The sequence below is a fragment of the Oncorhynchus nerka genome, linkage group LG9b (genome assembly GCF_034236695.1).
Source record: "Oncorhynchus nerka isolate Pitt River linkage group LG9b, Oner_Uvic_2.0, whole genome shotgun sequence".
In the NCBI taxonomy this organism is placed as follows: Eukaryota; Metazoa; Chordata; class Actinopteri; order Salmoniformes; family Salmonidae; genus Oncorhynchus; species Oncorhynchus nerka.
The window spans coordinates 10580958-10605095 of NC_088424.1; the positions used below are offsets into that span (position 1 = coordinate 10580958).

The window sequence follows — 24138 nt, forward strand, 5'->3', positions numbered from 1 at the left end:
GTTTTTGCTTTATCATTATGGTGTATTGGGTGTAGATTGTTTTTATTATTTAAATATATTTTAGAATAAGACTAACGTAACAAAATGTGGAAAAGGTCAAGGTGTCTGAATACTTTCCTAACGCACTGTATTGTTGAAATCTGTCTTTGCAGGTAATTCTTTGTTGGTATTAGGGTTAAGTGGTTTTATGTCCTATTTTGAAATGGAACGGAGTCCAACCCCAGTCTCTTCTCCCTCTGCTCTCTCCAGGCCGACCGCCCCAGAGAGAGGAAGGGGGCTACGGCCCCTCGACCCGCGGCGGCAGAGGGGGCTGGAGGGGGGCGCCCCGCGGGGCCCCCAGGGGAGGAGGGCGTGGCCGGTAGGACTGAAGGAACAACTCGCTACAAATCGACCTACCTGCTCCCCACCAAACCTCCATTCTCTTACCTCCCCATCCCCTTTTCTCTCCTATTCACCCCCCCCTCCCCGCAAAGAGGACAGGGACCAAAAAGAGATACACAACCACTACCGCCACCTCCTGTCCCCCAGATCAGTGGATCATCTCTGGGCTCAGACTACACCTCTTCAGGCCTGATTGTAAGGCTGGAGGATGGATTGTTTACTGTGTGTATAGGGGCCTCGTGGAGTGGGAAAGGGCCTTTATTGCTGTATGTGTCGAAAGCCTCAGGTCTCTCACTACGAGATGGATGAGTTGCTATCTTTACATTTGGATCCTTTAGACGACAGATTCCGCCCTATGGCTCTTTGCCATACTCATCCTGATTGGTCGCAGGGTGGATATTGCAAGCTGAAGCAATCACTGATTGGTCAAGGTTTGTTTCTATTCCAAGTTCAGACATGGGCCACATAACAGAATGTTTTTTGTCAGTGTGGTTTGAACAAAGCATTGTAACAGGCAAGAAACCTGGGGTTTATTCAGGAGGGTGCAACGTTTAGAACATTGCAGACAGGCATTGGTAGGATTCCTCATTCTGCATTAGAAAGAATTGTCTGAATGTTTTGTAATGCTGCACCCTCCTGAATAAACCCCTGGACACACTTCATGTGATAATGTGAACTGCCCATAGTTTCTCTTTTCTACATGTACTGTACCAATCACACATAATAGAAAGAGTCCAGGATCTTGAACTTTGCAGATAGGAATACAATGTACAGATCAGACCACTTGTGTTTGTTTTGGGAAGAATAGAGAACCATGTCCACTTTGTACATTACATTTATATCTGAAAATGTTCAGAGGGTGTGGCGCCACACTGAAAATGCCCACGTTTCAAGATTCATTATTCCAGGAGAGGATTTGGTCCTTGGCTATATGGGTGCATCCCAAATGGCACCCTGTTCCCTATATGGAGCACTACTTTTTAACATGGCCCATAGGGGTATAGTCAAAAGTAATGCACTATATAGGGAATAGGGTGCTATTTGGGATGTTCAGAAGTCCTGTTTGTCACTGGTAGTTAACAAACAGAACAGGGTGTTGAATATGTTATTCCCCCCAAGTCCTCGGCTCCATTTATTTAAGTTCATTTTTAAATGTCCAATAATGGAGAGAAGAAGAATCACTGTCTCATCGCCGGGCTCCCCTGAATATCGAGGCGGCCTTCCTCTCTTTCTAAATGTACAGTTTGTCATGAGATTGTCATATTGCTTTTGTCCATTTTTTTGTATGAGACTAATAGAAATGTGTGCAAAATGTCACCCTCGTTTCTGGTCTTTCATTCTTTGTACATGGGGGGTGGGGAGAGTGTGTACTTGTACACCCTTAGCCTGGTCCTAGACCAGTCTTGCCATCTCCCTGGTTTGGAGTGACAATGACCATAAATATATGGAACCAGGCTAGTAAGAGCCGTTATCACATTAACCGTTAATTGAGACACCATTATCATGACTCGTAAGCATATTGCCAATCTAAAGGAAGGGTTATATTGAATCAGAACCTAAGACCATACATAGCCTTTTTGGATACTCTCAATAAGTGATTACCTAAAGGAGGAAGTTAGGATAAGTAAAACCAAGGAAAGACAGGAAATATGCATTTGAAACTAGCCAGACCTGAATACAGACATTCAAATAGCCTACGGTTTTAGAAATACGCTTGATTTAGCTTGCCTGGCATGCAGAATTGGTACTTTTGGTGCTATTCCCTTGGTCCTGCACCAAGTATTTCATCCACTCTAGGCCAATATTCTATCCCTTGGTTCAGGATAGAAAATACATTCCATGATAAGATTGTACATTTTATTAGTTGAAAAAAAGACATGAGGCTTCATAGTTCTCTGCTGGTCTGTTCCATTTGAGTCTTATTCTGATATATAACTGGGCATGTTGGTCCATCAGAAGTAAATTACAAGAGAAAAGGAATTAACACCATTGTCATGGGCCACATTATGACATCACATTGTTTTGCTAGTGCACTCTAAACTAGTCATTCAGTCCTATTCACAAGAGGGCAAAAATCCGTTCGGATTAATTGAAGTGGTGGTTAAATTGGCATCGTTTTACCCGTGACAGTCCTTTTGATAGCAGACACTGCCATCCCTCCCATGAATCGAATTCCTGCGCTACCGCCCGGCAGCAAAGAGACGATGTACCCAACGATTACGGCAACCTGGACAATGGCTCCGACGGCGGTGAGTATGGTGCTGTGAAGGCTGAGCGCTGCATAAAGTGTACCTCCAATAGAGCACAGATACACCAACGCGCTGGGAGTCGGCCTCGCTATAAGCTTGCTGGGTCCCCGCAGTATCGCTGCTCCCAGAATCGCGAAAAGAGAGCCGAGAGACCAGAGAAGGGCAAATTTGCGCGCATACAACAGCAACAAGGGTGCGTACAGGGCGGACAGTCCAAAGCACAACGCTGAGAACGCAATACACACTCCGAAAGCGACCAGTCTTTGCGAGCGACTCATTCCCGGAAGACATGGGTCTGGCTCCGTAGACCACGGCCAGGAATAGCCGCTGCCTAACCCTTGGCCTGTCGAACCTCCGCCGCGACTGCTGGAACCAGAGAACGGGCTCGACCAGCTACCGAACCAGCTCCCAGCTACCGAAGTGGATTCGATATCTATGGTCGTACTTGAGCTGGACTGAGATATCGTCTTGGCACCACCTTTAGACTGGGCCAGATATTCTTGAAGACTTCGATTTAATTCCGCCATAACTTCTCGTCGACTTGTATGTTGACAAATTTCCTTTATGTGCGACTGAGTATTCTGCCTGCAGCACAAATGATGACGTCACGTTAGTATGATGAGGAGACCTTACGTTTACATTGTGGATAATTATTACATTTGAATCAATGTCAATTTTATTGTGCTTATATTCAAACACAAGAAGGAATTTACGAAACAATTAGAATTGTGCTTCAGAAACCACTCACCACTATATATTTTTTTCACTATAGTTGTAGTCCTAAATCCCGGAAATGAATTCGCTCTGGTTCGTTCAGCCATCCCTTTTGGGAAAGAATAGGGTTTTGCAATACACACTGAAAATAAGGTTTGAGGTTAACACAGGCTTAGGACATCCTATGCGTTTTTTCTGACATAAGTCAGTTAACATGACCTTAATGAATTATGAAGCCTTTGTGATTAGTTTTATTTTATTATTACATACATACGTCAAAATTCACAATAAGTGACGTTAGCTGATGAATATGATGTCATAGAACAAAACGTGTAAGATATCCTAAGCATGTTATTACCACATAACTTATTTTCGGTGTTTATCCAAAACACATACAAAAACGCCATTAATTTCCCTCAGAGAGACACAGCGTGCACACATTTTGCGTAATCACGTTGCCGTATGGTACATATTACGCAATTGTCCCAATTCAATCCACACTCAGGGTTGTCATGTCTGCAGCTTTCCTGAAATTGGGCAACTTTGAAAACGATGTCGGGGGTGAAAATGTATTGGTCGCTAGTTGCGGGTTTTTGTGCTACTTCTAAGTAGCACCGTCATGGCAATTTCTGAAACAAACAGTACCAACGTTTAGACACACATACTCATTCCAGGGTTTTTCTTTATCTTCACAATTTTATACATTGTTGAATAATAGTGAAGATATCAAAACTATGAAATAACACAAATGGAATAATTTAGTAACCAATATAGTGTTAAACAAATCAAATATATATTTTTGTATTTGAGATTCTTGAAAGTAGCCACCCTTTGCCTTGATGACAGCTTTGCACACTCTTGGAATTCTCTCAAATCAATTTTTATTGGTCACATTTAAATCAAATCAAATTGTATTAGTCACATGCGCCGAATACAACAGTTGTACATCTTACAGTGAAATGTTTACTTATGAGCCCCTAACCAACAATGCAGTTAAAAAAAATATGGATAAGAAATAATAGTAACAAGTAATTGAAGAGCAGCAGTAAAATAACAATAGAGAGACTATATATAGGGGGGTACCGGTACAGGATCAATGTGCGGGGACACCGGTTAGTTGAGGTAATATGTAGGTAGAGTTAATAAAGTGACTATGCATAGATGATAACAACAGAGAGCAGCAGTGGTGTAAAAGAGAGAGGGGGGGGGTAGCCATTTGATTAGCTGTTCAGGAGTCTTATGGCTTGGGGGTAGAAGCCGTTTAGAAGCCTCTTGGACGTAGACTTGATGGTCCGGTACAGCTTGCTGTGCAGTAGCAGAGAGAACAGTCTATGACTCGGGTGGCTGGAGTCTTTGACCATTTTTAGGGCCTTCCTCTGACACCGCCTGGTATAGAGGTCCTGGATGGCAGGGAGCTTGGCCTAAACAACCTCCCTCTGCAACTGGATCTTGGACTTCCTGATGAGCCACCCCCAGGTGATAAGGGTAGGGAACAACACATCCGCCATGCTGATCCTCAACACGGGGGCTGCTCAAGGGTGCGTGCTCAGTCCCGTCCTGTACTCCCTGTTCACTCATGAATGCATGGCCAGGCACGACTCCAACACCATCATCAAGTTTGCCGATGACACAACAGTGATAGGCCGAAAGGGAGGAGGTCAGAGACCTGACCGTGTGGTTTAAGGACAACAACCTCTCCCTCAACGTGATCAAGACAAAGGAGATGATTGTGGAAAAGGAGGACCGAGCACGCCCCCATTCTCATCGACGGGACTGTAGTGGAACAGGTTGACAGCTTCAAGTTCCTTGGTGTCCACATCACCAACAAACTATCATGGTTCAAACACACTAAGACAGTCATGAAGAGGGCACGACAAAGCCTATTCACCCTCAGGAGACTGAAATGATTTGGCATGGGTCCTCAGATCCTCAAAAGGATCTACAGCTGCCCTATCGAGAGCATCCTGACTGGTTGCATCACTGCCTGGTATGGCAACTGCTCGGTCTCCGACCACAAGGCACTACAGAGGGTAGTGCATACGGCCCAGTACATCGTACGGCCCAGTAGTGCGTATGGCCCAGTACGTCCTGCCATCCAGGACCTCCAGGGAGTGTCAGAGGAAGACCCTAAAAATTTTCAAAGACCCCAGCCACCCTAGTCATAGACTGTTCTCTCTGCTACCACACGGCAAGCGGTACCGGAGCGCCAAGTCTAGGTCCAAAAGTCTTCTTAACAGCTTCTACCCCCAAGTCATAAGACTCCTGAACAGCTAATCAAATAGCTACTCAGACCCCTCTTTTACGCTGCTGCTACTCTCTGTTTATAATCTATGCATAGTCACTTTAACTCTACCTACATGTACATATTACCTCAATTACCTCGACTAACCGGTACCTCCGCATATTGACTCTGTACTGGTACCCCCAGAATATAGCCTCGCTTGTTGTTTTACTGCTGCTGTTTAATTATTTGTTACTTTAAAAATAAAAATAAATCCTATTTTTTACTTAAAAGGATCCACCCTTTTTTTATTTTCCCTCGAATGAAATACCCAAATCTCACTGCCAGTAGCTCAGGCATTGAAGCAAGGATATGCATATTCTTGATACCATTTGAAAGGAAACAGTTTGAAGTTTGTGGAAATGTGAAATGAATGTAGGAGAATATAAAACTTTAGATCTGGTATAACAAAAAAATAGAAAGAAAAAAAAAACCTTTTAAAAATAAAAAATTGTACCATCATCTTTGAAATGCAAGCGAAAGGCCATAATGTATTATTCCAGCCCAGTTGCAATTTAGATTTTGGCCACTAGATGGCAGCAGTGTATGCGCAACGTTTTAGACTGATCCAATGAACCATTGTATTTCTGTTCAAAATGTTGTTTCAGGGCTGCCCAAATGTGCCTAATTGGTTTATTAATAACTTTTCAAGTTCATAACTGTGCACTCTTTTCAAACAATAGCATGGTATTATTTCACTGTAATAACTACTGTAAATTGGACAGTGCAGTTAGATTAACAAGAATTTAAGCTTTCTGCCCATTACAGACATGTCTATGTCCTGGGAAATGTTCTTGTTACTTACAACCTCATGTTAATCGCATTAGCCTACGTTAGCTCAACCGTCCCGTGGGGGACCCACCGATCCTGAAGAAGTTCTAACACATTTCAATTTTCTTTCTTAAAACTTCTTAAAGCATTGTTGGTTAAGGGCTTGTAAGTAAGCATTTCACTGTAAGATCTACAACTGTTGGATTCGGCGCATGTGACAAATACAATTTGATTTGTAGTGCTAAGGCAAAAATAAAAATGTGCACCCCTTTGAGTCCCCAGGACCAGGACTGAGAACCATCACTCTTCATTGGGACCTCTTCATGTGCAGACAAGCTTTCACAGCTCTTGGTATCCGAGGACAGAAAACATTATACTTAAAGTAGACAGCATTGGGAATTATGTTACTATTATCACTTCTAGGGACTGATATTACACAAAAGTACCTGCCCTATCCAGAATAGGCTACTCTGTCCCTTTGACAGTTGGGGCTCCTATCCTTGCTGCAATTTACCACGTACTTTGGGAGTGATTCAGGCCAGAATTACATTTACATTTAAGTCATTTAGCAGACGCTCTTATCCAGAGCGACTTACAAATTGGTGCATTCACCTTATGACATCCAGTGGAACAGTAGTGCATCTAAATCTTTTAAGGGGGAGGGGGGGGTGAGAGTGATTACTTTATCCTATCCTAGGTATTCCTTAAAGAGGTGGGGTTTCGTCGCTAGGAATTCAACCTAGTGAAGCTACTGATACCTCTCACTAAGTCACCTAACATATTCCTAGCGACGTAAAATACCGTCATGAATTAACATGGATTGTCAATGGAGAAGTTTTGTTCTAAGGCGTCAAACTCCCGACGCGTTCACGCCACGTTCATGTCATGTTGACATAGTGTTCACGTCGTGTAACGTGGCACTGACACGTCAGTTTGTGTAAGTTTATTATGAAAGATATCACCATGAACGCCTTAACGTCTACATGACATCTATGTGTACATCATGCTTTCACGTTGTGTAAACCCGACACTTACATGTCGTGTTAGTTTAAGTGTCTGTTTAATCCATGGAATCTTCCAGCAACACTGGAAAAGTTGTGTGAGGAGGTAGCAGGGCTGAGGGGGAGTTTGGAGTTTAGCCAGAGTGAAATTCTCACGCTCCAAGAAGAGAACAAGGCTCTCGCAGCCAAGGTAAAAATCCACGATTCTATAATGGATTGTCTACTCAGGGAAAACAGGTTGACGAAGGAGTCGCTAATAGACATACAAAGTCGTAGCATGCGTGAAAATCTAATCGTTTCTGGGATTCCTGAGGATGCATCCAATAATCCAGAGGCGCGATCAGAGAGTTCATGCAATCCGCCTTGAAACTTCCACTAGAGACTTTAAACAAGGTGGCTTTCCACCGTCTACACAGACTTGGAGCTCGGAGCGACAAGACCAAGTGTCCCCGACCGATCATCACAAAATGAGACCGCTCCATAACACCATGGCTGTACTAAATTCTATAGGGACTTCAGGTTACGAAAAAAAGAAATAATAACATATTGTACGGGATACATTTGTACTGTAGTGAAGTCGTCTCTATAGTAATGCAAGGTCTCTTTCATGATCATGTGAAATGTCAATTGCTGTGGAAATGCTGGGATGTGTTTTTCAATTATGTTCAAGGTAATTAGGATGCAACTATGATGGTGATACAATATGGATTACAATTATCATCATGAATATTAAGGCTATACGCACTACATGTTACACACATAGACACTTAACCATGCAAATTGGCGGAGTTATTATTTATTTGTACGTCAGAAATTATAGTCTTACTCTTATACAGATATCGTACACACTCTTACTTAACATCCAATATCATACACATCAACTTACTCAGGTTTACTACACACATAATATCTTGTCTCAATTGTCTAACATCTGTGGCATTGGCTCACAGGCAAACAGGCAAGGGAATAAAACAAATATTGCTAGAACCTATTGCTTGAATCCAAAATATTGGACATTTGAAAGCTCTAGTTTTGACCGTCATAATACCTCTGATGGCAGTAACTTTACAAGCACTTATTATGGTCAATTTAGACTGAGAATAGTATCTAGTTATGGTAAAGGGTGAAATAAGCAAAGCCAGTTGTAATTGTAAAGATTTAGCAGATTATTTAAAAAAGATTAGTCTTTACGTGGCTACAAGGAAAGGTATATAACATATCCTGTTTACAGGAAACTCACTCTACATCCTTAGATGAAGTTGCGTGGAAAAAATGTTGATCTGAATGTGCAAATAGTTAGGAATGATTTGCAAGGAAGGTGGATATTTTTTAATATGAAAGTGGACGAAAAAGAGATTTGGCTCATTAAGCAAATCAAATGAAATGTATTTATATAGCCCTTCTTAGATCAGCTGATATCTCAAAGTGCAGTACAGATTATGTTCATAAAATGTTCATAAATGACCAGCATGGTCAAATAATAATAATCACAGTACTTGTCGAGGGTGCAACAGCACCTCAGGAGTAAATGTCAGATGGCTTTTCATAGCCGATCATTGAGAGTATCTCCACCACTCCTGCTCTCTCTAGACAGTTGAAAACAGCAGGTCTGGGACAGGTAGCATGTCCGGTGAACAGGTCCGGGTCCCATAGCCGCAGGCAGAACAGTTGAAACTGGATCAGCAGCATGGCCAGGTGGACTGGGGACAGCAAGGAGTCATCATGCCAGGTAGTCCTGAGGCATGGTCCTAGGGCTCAGGACCTCCGAGAGAGGGAAAGAAAGAAAGAAAGAGAGAATTCGAGAGAGCATACTTAAATTCACACAGGACACAGGATAAGACAGGATAAATACTCCAGATATAACAGACTGACACTAGCCCCCCGACACAAACTACTGCAGCATAAATACTGGAGGCTGAGACAGGAGGGGTCAGGAGACACTGTGGCCCCATCCGAGGACACCCCTGGACAGGGCCAAACAGGCAGGATATAACCCCACCCACTTTGCCAAAGCACAGCCCCCACACCACTAGAGGGATATCTTCAACCACCAACTTACCATCCTGAGACAAGGCCGAGTATAGCCCGCAAAGATCTCTGCCACGGCACAGCCCAAGGGGGGGGCGCCAACCCAGACAGGAAGACCACATCAGTGACTCAACCCACTCAAGTGACGCAACCCTCCTAGGGATGGCATGGAAGAGCACCAGTAAGCCAGTGACTCAGCCCCTGTAATAGGGTTAGAGGCAGAGAATCCCAGTGGAGAGAGGGGAACCGGCCAGGCAGAGACAGCAAGGGCGGTTCGTTGCTCCAGTGCCTTTCCATTCACCTTCACACTCCTGGGCCAGACTACACTCAATCATAGGACCTACTGAAGAGATGAGTCTTCAACGAAGACTTCTTGATGCACCCATCCCGTTAGCGGGATCATTTTCATCAACATCCGCTGAATTGCAGAGCGCCAAATTCAAATTAAATTACTAAAAATGTTTAATTTTCATGAAATCACAAGTGCAATATAGCAAAACAGAGCTTAGCTTGTTGTTAATCCACCTGGCGTGTCAGATTTCAAATAAGCTTTTTGGCAAAAGCATACAAAGCGTTAATTTAAGGACATCTCTCTCAGTAGACAAAACATTACAAACAGCTTCGTGACCAAGTAGATTGGTCGCTTACCTTTGATGATCTTCGGATGTTTGCGCTCACGAGACTAAAAGTTACACGATAAATGTTCCTTTTGTTCCATAAAGATGATTTAATATCCAAAATACCTCAATTTGGTTGGCGCGTTATGTTCAGAAATCCACAGGCTCGAGCAGTCACGACATCGCAGACGAGAATTCCAAATAGTATTCGTAAAATTCGTAGAAACATGTCAAACGTTTTTTTTATAATCAATCCTCAGGTTGTTTTTACAATATATAATCGATAATATTTCAACCGGGACTGTAGCTTCTTCAATACGAGAGAGAGAGAGAAAATGTCTACTCCAAGCTGTTGCGCATGCAAACCGCTGCATGACGCGATGTGATCTTTCTCGCTCATTTTTTCTAAATAAAAGCCTGAAACTATGTCTAAAGACTGTTCACACCATGGGGAAGCCATAGGAAAAGGATTCTGGTTGATATTCCTTTAAATGGAGCGAAGGCAGGCAATGGAACAGAGAGCTTTCAGGAAAAACAGCACTGATTTTCCTCAGGTTTTCGCCTGCAGTATCAGTTCTGTTATACTCACAGACAATATTTTGACCGTTTTGGAGACTTTTGAGTCTTTTCTATCATAATATGACAATATATATGCATATTCTAGATTCTGGGCCTGAGAAATAGGCAGTTTCATTTGGGTACGTTTTTCATCCAAACATCAAAATACTGCCCCCTACACTCAAGATGTTAAAGGTTGAGACAGAGTCTGCGTCTCTCACATGGGTAGGCAGACATTTCCATAAATATGGAGCTCTATAGGAGAAAGCCCTGCCTCCAGCTGTTTGCTTAGAAACTATAGGGACAATTAGGAGGCCTGCGTCTTGTGACCGTAGCATACGTGTAGGCATGTACGGCAGGACCAAATCGGAAAGATAGGTAGGAGCAAGCCCATGTAATGCTTTGTAGGTTAGCAGTAAAACCTTGAAATCAGCCCTTGCCTTAACAGGAAGCCAGTGTAGGGAGGAGTAATATGATACATTATTTTGGTTCTAGTCAGGATTCTAGGAGCCGTATTTAGCACTAACTGAAGTTTATTTAGTGCTTTATCCGGGTAGCAGGAAAGTATAGCATTGCAGTAGTCTAACCTAGAAGTAACAAAAACATGGATACAGTTTTCTGCTTCATTTTTGGACAGAAAATGTCAGATTGTTGCAATGTTACGTAGATGGATAAAGCTCTCCTTGAAACAGTCTTGATATGTTCGTCAAAAGAGAGATCTGGGTCCAGAGTAACGCCGAGGTCCTTCACAGTTTTATTTGAGATGACAGTACAACCAAGATTAATTGTCAGATTCAACAGAAGATATCTTTGTTTCTTGGGACCTAGAACAAGCATCTCTGTTTTGTCCGAGTTTAAAAGTAGAACATTTACAGCCATCCACTTCCTTATGTCTGAAACACAGGCCTCCAGCAAGGGCAATTTTGGGGCTTCACCATGTTTCATTGAAATGTACAACTGTGTGTCATCCGCATAGCAGTGAAAGTTAACATTATGTTTTCGAATGACATCCCCAAGAGGTAAAATATATAGTGAAAACAATAGTGGGACAAAAACGGAACCTTGAGGAACACTGAAAAATACAGTTGAATTGTCAGAGGACAAACCATCCAAAGAGACAAACTGATATCTTTCAGACAGATAAGATCTAAACCAGGCCAGAACTTGTCCATGTAGACTAATTTGGGTTTCCAATCTCTCCAAAAGAATGTGATGATCGATGGTATCAAAAGCAGCACTAAGGTCTAGGAGCACAAGGACAGGTGCAGAGCCTCGGTCTGACGCCATTAAAAGGTAATTTACCACCTTAACAAGTGCAGTCTCAGTGCTATGATGGGGTCTAAAACCATGACCAAGCACAGGAAGCAGCTCTTTCTGTAGTGTAGTTGGAATAGGGTCCAGTATGCAGCTTGAAGGTTTAGAGGCCATGATTATTTCCATCATTGTGTCAAGAGATATAGTACTAAAACACTTGAGTGTCTCCCTTGATCCTAGGTCCTGGCAGAGTTGTGCAGACTCAGGACAACTGAGCTTTGGAGGAATATGCAGATTTAAAGAGGAATCTGTAATTTTCTTTCTAATGATCATGCTCTTTTCCTCAAAGAAGTTCATGAATTTATTACTGCTGAAGTGAAAGCCATCCTCTTTTGGGGAATACTGCTTTTTAGTTAGCTTTGCGACAGTATCAAAAAGGAATTTAGGATTGTTCTTATTTTCCTCAATTAAGTTAGAAAAATAGGATGATCGAGTAGCAGTGAGGGCTCTTCGATACTGCACGGTACTGTCTTTCCGAGCTATTCGGAAGACTTCCAGTTTGGTGTGGCGCCATTTCTGTTCCAATTTTCTGGAAGCTTGCGTCAGAGCTCGGGTATTTTCTGTATACCAGGGAGCTAGTTTCATATGACAGATGTTTTTAGTTTTTAGGGGTGCGACTGCATCTAGGGTATTGTGCAAGGTTAAATTGAGTTCCTCAGTTAGGTGGTTAACTGACGTACTTGGGTAGGCAGAGGGAGTTTGGAAGGGCATCAAGGAATCTTTGGGTTGTCTGAGAAATTATAGCACGACTTTTGATGAGCCTTGGTTGGGGTCTGAGCAGATTATTTGTTGCGATTGCAAATGTAATAAAATGATGGTCCAATAGTCCAGGATTATAAGGAAAAACATTAAGATCCACAACGTTTATTTCATGGGACAAAACTAGGTTCCAGAGTATGACTGTGAGTAGGTCCGGAGACATGTTGGACAAAACCCACTGAGTCGATGATGGCTCCGAAAGCCTTTTGGAGTGGGTCTGTGGACTTTTCCATGTGAATATTAAAGTCATCAAAAATTGGAATATTATTTGCTATGACTACAAGGTCCGATAGGAATTCAGGGAACTCGGTGAGGAACACTGTATATGGCCCAGGAGGCCTGTAAACAGTAGTTATAAAAAATGATTGAGCAGGCTGCATAGATTTCATGACTAGAAGCTCAAATACGAAAATGTTGGGTTTTATTTGTAATTGTATTTGAAATTTGCTATCGTAAATGTTAGCAACACCTCCGCCTTTGCGGGATGCGCGGGGGGATATGGTCACTAGTGTAGCCAGAAGGTGAGGCTTCATTTAACACAGTAAATTCATCAGGCTTAAGCCATGTTTCAGTCAGGCCAATCACATCAAGAATATGATCAGTGATCAGTTCATTGATCTTCTGATCTTGTGTGAAAACAATTTTCTATACACTGATCTTTACAGGAAACCTACTGATCGTAACAGTTTGTTGAGGGCTGATAGTTGTCACCCACTTCCCTTGAAAAATAGTTTGCCCTACAGCCAATTCTATCGAATCAAAATAATTTGCAAAGAATATTCAGATTTCGACAGAAATGTGGCTGAGACTCAAAGAAAATTCAAGGAGAGGAGGTACAAAAATGATCAGATTAATATTGCCATTGAGAAAATCCAAAACAAAACGAGACATGACCTTTTTCAAGGTCAGTCTCGCACAAAGACGCATTCTTGCGTTCTAACTACCCGCTATTCAAATTGCTCTGAAAAAATTAAGGGAATAGTTCACAAACATTGACACACTTTAAAATCCGATGATAATCTCAGTAATGTGTTTTCGGACCTTCCCTTGGTCATATTCTTGCGGGGCAGAAATCTCAGAGACCAATTGGCACACTCTGATTTACCACCACAAGATATTCCTGAACAATGTCTATTTGTGCCCCTACTGGATGGAAATTACAAGTGTAAAGGCTGTGCTCAATGCAATGGCACTTATAAATGTAGATCCTTCAAACACCCACAAACAGGGAAACAGATCCCAATCAAAGGTATTATTACATGCTCCACTAAGGCAGTTATTTATCTTATAACTTGTCCTTGTGGTAAAAATTATGTGGGTAAAAGAAAGCGCAAATTAAAAGTACGTATCTCAGAGCATCGTAGCACCATTAGGTGCAAAAACTCAACTTACCCAGTTGCGGACCACTTTTTGGAAGCAAACCACTCAATTTCGTCTCTGCGTTATATTGGCATCGAACATGTCACCCTCCCTAGGAGATGGGGTGACCTTGATAATTTATTGTTAAAATGAGAGGCTGCCTGAATCTTTAATTTAAAGACCCTGATCTGAAGCCATTCTTTTGATTATTGTGACTTTTGCCACTGTAATTGTTTGTTTTACATGATTTTTTTAACCTTTATTTAACTAGGCAAGTCAGTTAAGAACAAATTCTTATTTTCAATGACGGCCTAGGAACAGTGGGTTAACTGCCTGTTCAGGGGCAGAACAACAGATTTGTACCTTGTCAGCTCAGGGATTTGAACTTGCAACCTTCCAGTTACTAGTCCAACGCTCTAACCACTAGGCTACTCTGCCGACCCTTGTAAATTTGTGTAGTCTAAAATTAATCTATGATCCTCAGTTAGGTGGTTAATTGATTTTTGTCTTCTGACGTACTTGGGTAGGCAGAGGGAGTTTGGAAGGGCATCAATGAATCTTTGAGTTGTCTGAGAATCGCACCCCTAAATTAATCTATGATCGTATTATATCCATTTGTTTTTTGTATGCAGTTCTTTGTATGCCATTTTAATATTTGAGAATTAACCAATGATATTAGGCCACACTTGGCCATGATTACAGACACCTGTTTGTCTTTTGACACTATATAAATGAGTTACCCTGCAGTGTTTGTGATTATACCCTGATGAAGACAGCTTGCCTGTCGAAACGTTGGATATTACATTTTTTGCATCTGAGCTCAGGGGTGTCAAACTCAAATACCCAGTGGGCCAAAATGTAAAACCTGAACAAAGTCACGGGCCAACATTGAACAAATTAACCTTTTAATATGGACCCAAACAAGTTTTGCTTTAACATTGAATATGGAACAAGCATCGCTTATTACCATACAATATATAATTTAATAGTGGAGACATGCAAAATCGAATTTCAAATGAAAAAACACATCAATGGCATTCATTTATTAAATAAATCAAATTTAAATAAAAATTGTATGCCTCTTTTCTATTTGCAGCCTTCTGATTTAAATACCAAAATAAACTTTTTCCACTGGCTAATAATTTGACAAATAAAATGATAATAAATCAATCAACCATTCAAGCCCATGCCTTGTAGCAAGAAAAAGTGCATAAAGAAAACGTTAATTATTGCACACTGGTCTAATCTGATGTGCCCAAGCCAGATACCTGGCATCTCTTCTTGGATGCTAGTTCATCAATGTCTGGGCTCAAGCTCTGAGCTGAAGAAATCCTCAGTATCGAGCGAAGATGTTCATCAGTCAGACGTCTCCTGTGAGTTGTTTTGGTCATCTTCATCGAGGAGAAAAGTTGCTCGCATAGATAAGTGCTGCTGAACATGGAGAGCATCTGAGCAGCTTGGGTGCGGAGCTGAGGCATTGTGTCAGGGATGAACCGTGGAAACTGTGCGGCGCCCACAGCATCATACTTTGACTTCAGCGTGTCGTTGCACTGGAGTTCAATCAGCTCCATTTGGATGTTGGTTGGTGCATTTTCCACATCAACTGCGAAGGGATTACTAAGCAGTTCAAACTTGCATTTCTGGGGATCGAAGTCGGCAAATCGCCGGCTAAACTCAGCGGCGAGAACACTGAGTTTTTCAGCAAACTGTGCGCATGGGAACACGGCGGTAGAGATCTGCGCTTTTATGGATTGGCAGCAGGGAAAATGGCAAGGGTTTCCTTGCAGCATCTGATTCTCCCACAGGCACAGTTTAGTTTTGAAGGCCCTCACTGCAGCGTACATGTCTGTGATGATGCGCCCCCGCCCCTGAAGCTGCAGGTTCAGCGAATCGAGATGGCTCGAGATGTCACAGAGAAAGGCCAGCTCACACAGGAACTTTTGCTCCCGGAGCTCTGCTGTATCCTTCCCTTTGGTTTCCAGGAATTGACATATTTCCTCACGCAGCTCGAAACATCTGTTCAGTACTTTTCCTCTGCTTAGCCATCTCACCTCTGTGTGATACGGCACGTCTGCGTATTCGAACCACACTCCTCCAGAAAAGATTTAAACTGGCGGTGATTTAGACCTTTGGCTCTTATAAAGTTAACTACCTGTGTTACTGTGGTCATAACATGTTCCATCTTTAGGGCTTTGGCACACAGTGCTTCCTGATGTATGATGCAGTGGTAAACAGTTAGCTCACCTGCACAGTTCTCTTCCCGCATCTTCTCCCGAACCATGCCCACCAGTCCACTCTTTTTACCGCACATCGCTGGCGCACCATCTGTTGTTAATCCAACGAGTTTATCCCACGGCAGCTTTATTTCAGTTACACATTTGGAAACCTCCTCAAAGATTTCCTTTCCTGTGGTTGTGCCATGCATTGATTTGAATCCTAATAGCTCCTCCGTAACACACAGATTTGAGTCCACTCCACGGATGAAGACTGACAGCTGAGCAGTATCAGATGTGTCGCAGCTCTCATCCACAGCGAGGGAGAACGCAACAAAATCTTTTCCCTTTTCCATCAGCTGGTCATACAGATTGGTGGCAAGATCACATGTGCGATCAGCTACTGTGTTCCTGCTCAGGCTCACGTTTGAAAATGCTTGTTTTCTCTGGGCATACGAGGTCACAAACCTTCATCATGCACTTTTTCATGAACTCTCACTCATTAAAGGGCCGGGCTGATTTTGCGATCTCTGCTGCCACTATATAACTAGCCTTTACAGCAGCCTCGCTTTGTGATGTGGCTTTTTTAAACATATTCTGTTGTGAAACCAAACTTCTTTTCATCTCCTCTACTTTCTGGCTCCTTTGAGTCATGTCCAGGTCCTTGTATTTGTCATGGTGTTTCGTTTCATAGTTTCGTCTAATGTTGTACTCCTTACTTACAGCCACGTTGACTCCACAAACAAGACAAACAGGTTTGTCTTTTACATATGTAAACAGATATTCTGCCTCCCACTTGTCCAGAAAGCTCCTGTTTTCTGCCTTTCTTTTCGCCATTTTTGGGAAGGGTTAGCTCGCTGACAGTTGTAGCGTCTATGTTGCTATGACTACTGTCACAGAGGAGAGAGCGTTTCTGGGTCCTGTCCTGATTGGCGCGTGAAAACAGCAGAGCATTATGGGATTCGTAGTATTAGTGGTGAATGCGCTGTATAATACCGGCGGGCCAGCTCTAGTAGTAATTTGGTATTGTCTCGCGGGCCAAATATAATTACCCCGCGGGCCAAATTTGGCCCACGGGCCAGAGTTTGACACCCATGTCCTAGAGTGTGCGGCTCTCCTTTATTTTCTAATTCATTGACTATAACTGCAGAAGTTTTTTAGTTTTGCCCAACCTAGGTCGAGGCACAGACACGGTCTCAATGGGGATAGCTGAGCTGACTACTCTGACTGTGCTAGTGGCAGACTCCACTAAACTGGCAGGCTGGCTAACAGCCTGCTGCCTGGCCTGCACCCTATTTCATTGTGGAGCTAGGGGAGTTAGAGCCCTGTCTACATTCGTAGATAAGATGAGAGCACCCCTCCAGCTAGGATGGAGTCCGTCACTCCTCAACAGGCCAGGCTTGGCCCTGCTTGTGGGTGAGTCCCAGAAAGAGGTCCAATTGCCTACAAATTCTATATTTTGGGAGGGACAGAAAACAGTTTTCAACCAGTGATTGAGTTGAGACTCTGCTGTAGAGCTCATCACTCCCCCTAACTGGGAGGGGGCCAGAGACAATTACTCGATGCCGACACATCTTTCTAGCTGATTTACACGCTGAAGCTATGTTGCGCTTGGTGACGTCTGACTGTTTCATCCTAACATTGTTGGTGCCGACGTGGATATCAATATCCCTATACTCTCTACACTCGCCAGGTTTAGCTTTAGCCAGTACCATCTTCAGATTAGCCTTAACGTCAGTAGCCCTGCCCCCTGGTAAACAGTGTATGATCGCTGGATGATTTATGTTTTAAGTCTAATACTGCGGGTAATAGAGTCGTCAATGACTAGGGTTTTCAATTTGTCAGAGCTAATGGTGGGAGGCTTTGGCGTCTCAGACCCTGTAACGGGAGGAGTAGAGACCAGAGAAGGCTCGGCCTCTGACTCCGACTCGCTGCTTAATGGGGAGAACTGGTTGAAAGTGTCTGTCGGCTCAAGCGACACCGGTTGAGCATTCCTACAGCATTTCCCTCCAGAAGCCATAAGAAAGTTGTCCGCTGCAGGGACCGTGCGAGAGGATTTATACTACTATCTGTACTTACTGGTGGCACAGACGCTGTTTCATCCTTTCTTACACTGAAATTACTCTTGCCTAACAATTGCACCTGAAGCTACCATAAGGCGATCGTTCTCCTGTATATTATGAGTACAGCGACTGCAATCAGAAGGCATCATGTTAGTGTTACTACTTAGCTTCGGCTGTTGGAAGTCCTGACGAACCATGTCCAGCTAAAGCGTCCGGAGTGAAAAAGTTAAATGAAAAAAAAAGTGAGGGAAAAACTGAAAATATAAACGGGAATTAACCTGTTGCGACGAGCAATCCCGGATCCGGAATCGTAATTATAGCCTCAAGCTCATTACCATAACGCAACGTTAACTATTCATGAAAATCGCAAATGAAATGAAATAAATATATTGGCTCTCAAGCTTAGCCTTTTGTTAACAACACTGTCATCTCAGATTTTCAAAATATGCTTTTCAACCATAGCAAAACCAGCATTTGTGTAAGAGTATTGATAGCTAGCATAGCATTAAGCCTAGCATTCAGCAGGCAACATTTTCACAAAACCAAGAAAAGCATTCAAAGAAAATCTTTTACCTTTGAAGAACTTCGGATGTTTTCAATGAGGAGACTCTCAGTTAGATAGCAAATGTTCAGTTTTTCCAAAAATATTATTTGTGTATGAGAAATCGCTCCGTTTTGTTCATCACGTTTGGCTGAGAAACCCCCCCGAAAATTCAGTCATTAAAATGCACTTTTTTTCCAAATTAACTCCATAATATCGACAGAAACATGGCAAACGTTGTTTAGAATCAATCCTCAAGGTGTTTTTCACATATCTATTCGATGATAAGTCATTCGTGGCAGTTTGGTTTCTCCTCTGAATCACATGGGAAAATACATGCAGCTGGAGATTACGCACCAATTTCGACGGAGGACACCAGGCGGACACCTGGTAAATGTAGTCTCTTATGGTCAATCTTCCAATGATATGCCTACAAATACGTCACAATGCTGCAGACACCTTGGGGAAACGACAGAAAGTGTAGGCTCGTTCCTGGCTCCTCAAAAATCTGGCTCACTTCCTGTTTGAAGTTTCATCTTGGTTTCGCCTGTAGCATTAGTTCTGTGGCACTCACAGACAATATCTTTGCAGTTTTGGAAACGTCAGTGTTTTCTTTCCAAAGCTGTCAATTATATGCAGTCGAGCATCTTTTCGTGACAAAATATCTTGTTTAAAACGGGAACGTTTTTCATCCAAAAATGAAATACTGCCCCCATAGGTTCAAGAGGTTAAAAGTAAACACCGTAAAGTTGTAAGGTAGCAAAGTAAGGTTAGCAACAAAACGCACAGCAGCACGTAAACAAGTCTGCAAGTTGTGACCGGAAATGACACATGACACAACTCCCTGCTCCCTTAAGGACAACAAAGTCAAGGTATTGGAGTGGCCATCACAAAACCCTTACCTCAATCCCATAGAAAATGTGTGGGCAGAACTGAAAAAGTGTGTGCGAGCAAGGAGGCCGACAAACCTGACTCCGCTACACCAGCTCTGTCAAGAGGAATGGGCCAAAATAGCTTGTGGAAGACGTTTGACCCAAGTTAAAACATTTAAAGACAATGCTACCAAATACTAATTGACTAACTTCTGACCCACTGGGAAGGTGATGAAAGAAATAAAATTCTAACATTTCACATTTTTAAAATAAAGTGGTGATCCTAACTGACCTAAAACAGGGAATGTTTACTGGGATTAAATGTCAGGAATTGTGAAAAACTGAGTTTAAATGTATTTGGCTAAGGTGTATGTAAACGTCCGACTTCAACTGTAGATACGTGTTTAACTGTTCAATCTGGATAAGCTTGTACTGTACATTTGGAAAGTGTGGCTGACTGCAAGTGTGAACCTGTGCTAGAGGAGTGACTGGCCTGGTAAGCGTGTGAAATGGGAGGGTGTGATCATTGACACTGGCCTGAGTAAGGTGACAGAGCGAGACACAGCCATGGAGGCACTGACTACGCTATAACACCAAGCAGTCTAGGGTTTGGGTTCCCAGAGTCTGACCCTTTATCACCTGCAGTAGAGAGAGAGGGCGTCACAAATGGCATCCTTTTCCATTTATATTGCACTACTTTAGACCAGAGCCCTATGGGTAGTGCACCATACAGGGAATATGGTGCCATTTGGGAAACAACCAGAATTTTTTGTGGGAAAGCAATGCGATGAAATGAGGACTCATCCTTGGAAGTGATACAATTATTTGCATCTGAAATCTTTAATTTATTTAACCTTTTTTTAACTAGACAACTCAGTTTTGAACAAATTCTTATTTACAATGATGGCTTAATGTCTCATTACACTATATCAATGCCATGAGCCTCAGGACATATTAAAGGTCCAATGCAGCCATTTTTATCTCAATATCAAATCATTTCTGGGTAAGAATTAAGTCACCTTTCTGTGATTGTTTTTAATTCAAATGAACGGAATAGAACTGAACTTGTCTCTCTCTCCCAGCTAACTAGGCTCACTAGGACCATGGCTCTTTGGCTTCGGACTGTTTCTCCGTTGATGCTGACAGAAGAAGCATTCAAAGTTATTTGAAAAGCTTTGGTCATGTGTCCTTACAGATGAAGGTACCATGAATGGTGATGCAACCAGACTTGAAGATGCCATGGCTGACAATGCTTTGACGATTGACCATCCCATGGCTGAAGATTCCCACATAATGAATGAAGACCTCCACAAGATGGAGGTCCCCAAACTAAAGATTCCACGATGGAAGATCCGATGGGTGAAGGTCTCATCGCTGAAAATCCTTCGACTGAAGATCCCATAGCTGAAGATCCCTCGAAAATCCCACCACTGAAGATCAAAGGGTGAAGATCCTCCCTCGGCTGAAGCTGGCCATACATTGACAATAGATTATTAATATAATGGAGAAATGGTGTGTCGTTCAATGATGTCTGCCTCATCTGCATTCATTTAGCTCTGACTTGTTGATGACTGTGATATTTCAGTTTTTATTTTTAAAACATTTGCAAAAATCCATACCAAAGGACAAATTTCCATCTGGTTAATGTCCGTTGCTCGTGTTTCTTGGCTCACGCAAGTCTCTTCTTATTGGTGTCCTTTAGTAGTGGTTTCTTTGCAACAATTCTACTATGAAGGCCTGATTCACACAGTCTCCTCTGAACAGTTGATATGGAGACGTGTCTGTTACTTGAACTCTGTGAAGCATTTATTCGGGCTGCAATTTCTGAGGTGGGTAACTAATGAACGTATCTGTAACGCTCGTTGTCGGTGGAAGGAAGAGTGGACCTGTCACGTTCTTTCAAAATCGAACCCAGAAGCAGACCAGGACAAGGAGAGTAGGAAGAAGGTGAGTATTTATTTACAAGTGAATGTGAATGGGTAGATATATCCGTAGCGGGCAGCGGTGGTGAGTTGATGGGAGTAAATAGGTGGATCCAATGGGGTAGCGGAATCCTCCGACGACCAGGCGGGAATGGGGTAAATGATCCGGGTGAGTAACTGAAGACAGAACAAACGGAGGTAAGTTTAAGGCAAGCAATACGTAAAAAACAACAAAACAAATTCTATCCAACTTGAGGCTGATACTATGGCACAACATACTGTTCATGGCTAACGATCCGGCAGGGAATGGATGTCAGGTCAGAGCCTTTGAAGGGGAGAGGTGATGATCAGGACAGGTGTGCAGATTACTGATGGGATACAGGTGCGGGTGAACATCGATCTCCCAACAAGCTAATTCGCCCGGCAACCAGACCGGGTGCGTTCCAGGACACCGGAAACACACTCCAGGACAGAAACACAGGCAAACACAGACTCAGGAAGCGGGATTCGTGACAGGACCAAAGCGCAGCGTGGAAAGTGTTCATGATATTTATTTTCAAGAAACACTCAAACAAAAATAACAAATCCTAAAACGAAAGCGAAGGCACAGACACTAAACAGAAAATAACACCCCACAAAACCCAAACGGAAAATCATAACTTGCATATGATCCCCAATCAGAGACAATGATAGACAGCTGCCTCTGATTGGGAACCACACTCAAAAAAAACAACAAAGAAACATAGATTTTCCCACCCGAGTCACACCCTGACCTAACCAAACATAGAGAATAAATAAGGATCTCTAAGGTCAGGGCGTGACAGTATCTTCTGCAGCAGAGGTAACTGAGGGTCTTCCATTCCTGTGGCGGTCCTCATGAGAGCCAGTTTCATCACAGCGCTTGATGGTTTTTGTGACTGCACTTGAAGAAACTTACAAAGTTCTTGAAATATTCCGTTTTGACTGACCTTCGTCTCTAAAAGTAAAGATGGACTGTCGTTTCTCTTTGCCTATTTGAACTGTTCTTACATAATATGGACTTGGTATTTCACCAAATAGGGCTAGCGTCTGTATAGGGCTAGCTTCTGTATAACCCCCTACCATGTCAAAACACAACTGATTGGCTCAAATGCATTAAGAAGAAAAAAATCCACAAATTAACTTTTAAGAAGGCACACCTCTTAAAGAGGCTGCGAATTTTTGCAGCTTTTTGTTAAAAATCACGCAATATTTCAACGTCCTGCTACTCATGCCAGGAATATAGTATATGCATATGATTAGTATGTATGGATAGAAAACACTCTGAAGTCTCTAAAACAGGTTAAATCATGTCTGTGACTATAACAGAACGTGTGTAGGAGGCAAAATCCCAAGGAAAACTTCACAAAAAAACAACCAAATAATATCCCTCCGCCAGTCTCTGTATTGTCTATGGCAAGGGAAAATAAATAGCGTCCAGTTTACAATGCCTACAGCTTCCACACGATGTTGCCAGTACTGGCAATTGAGTTGAAGTTTATCCTTGGTGGGATGAGGAATAGGCACTTCCTGTCTTCGGGTACACCGAAGGAAGTTATGAAAGGGAGAATATGAATGATGTCAACCACCTGCACACAAACACTTGCATGGGTTGAAAGTACCAGAGCCATGTAGGGAAAAAGACTTCAACTTTGTTTAATAGAACAGCCCCCTCTTTCACGTTACAGTGAGGGAAGTAGCTAGCTCGTGTAGCCAACTTGTAACCGAAAGTTTGCAAGATTGAATCCCCGAGCTGACAAGGTAAAAATCTGTCGTTCTGCCCCTGAACAAGGCAGTTAACCCACCGTTCCTAGTCTGTCATTGAAAATAAGAATTTGTTCTTAAGGGACTTGCCTAGTTAAATAAAGGTGTAAGAAAAAAAAACTCTTGTGTGGCACTCACTACTGGGTAGTGATTACCCTTGCTGTAATGTTAAAATAACTGCAGGAAAGCTTTGGCTGGCGGGGGTGAAGGACACTGTGTGCCAGTGTCCTAGCTAGCTAGCTTGCAAGCAGTATGTAGTAAGTGATGAGAAGTGGATGCAGCAAGTAGTGGGTGTGGCATGTAGTAAACACAGTCTGCAGATAGACCTTTCTCGATGTCTGAGGTGGAACTGTGTTGGATCTGTCAAATTGTTGAACAAATGCTCTTGTGATAATTGTCATGAAGCCACCGCCCCACTTGTGATATTTGTCATGAAGCCACCGCCCACTTGTGATAATTGTCATGAAGCCAGCGCCCCACTTGTGATAATTGTCATGAAGCCACCGCCCACTTGTGATAATTGTCATGAAGCCACCGCCCCACTTGTGATAATTGTCATGAAGCCACCGCCCCTCTTGTGATAATTGTCATGAAGCCACCGCCCACTTGTGATAATTGTCATGAAGCCACCGCCCCTCTTGTGATAATTGTCATGAAGCCACCGCCCCTCTTGTGATAATTGTCATGAAGCCACCGCCCACTTGTGATAATTG

General features: G+C 42.7%; 2 protein-coding genes across 6 annotated transcripts in view; one reads left to right on the forward strand and one right to left on the reverse strand.

The window, feature by feature from the left end:
• wdr33 (WD repeat domain 33) overlaps positions 1 to 1698 on the forward strand; it is a 39250-nt gene extending 37552 nt beyond the window's left edge. For all 5 annotated transcript variants that reach the window (XM_029642023.2, XM_029642024.2, XM_029642022.2 and 2 more), the window contains one exon: positions 250 to 1698. In XM_029642023.2, coding sequence (XP_029497883.1) covers positions 250 to 362 — 113 coding nt within the window. In that variant the 3' untranslated portion in view covers positions 363 to 1698. The remainder of the gene's footprint in view (positions 1 to 249) is intronic.
• Positions 1699 to 2224: 526 nt separating this feature from the next.
• On the reverse strand, positions 2225 to 3239 carry sft2d3 (SFT2 domain containing 3). The gene has a single exon (XM_029642028.2). It carries the CDS (start codon positions 3155 to 3157, stop codon positions 2483 to 2485), a length of 675 nt encoding a protein of 224 aa, XP_029497888.1. The 5' UTR covers positions 3158 to 3239; the 3' UTR covers positions 2225 to 2482.
• Positions 3240 to 24138: the final 20899 nt, after the last annotated feature.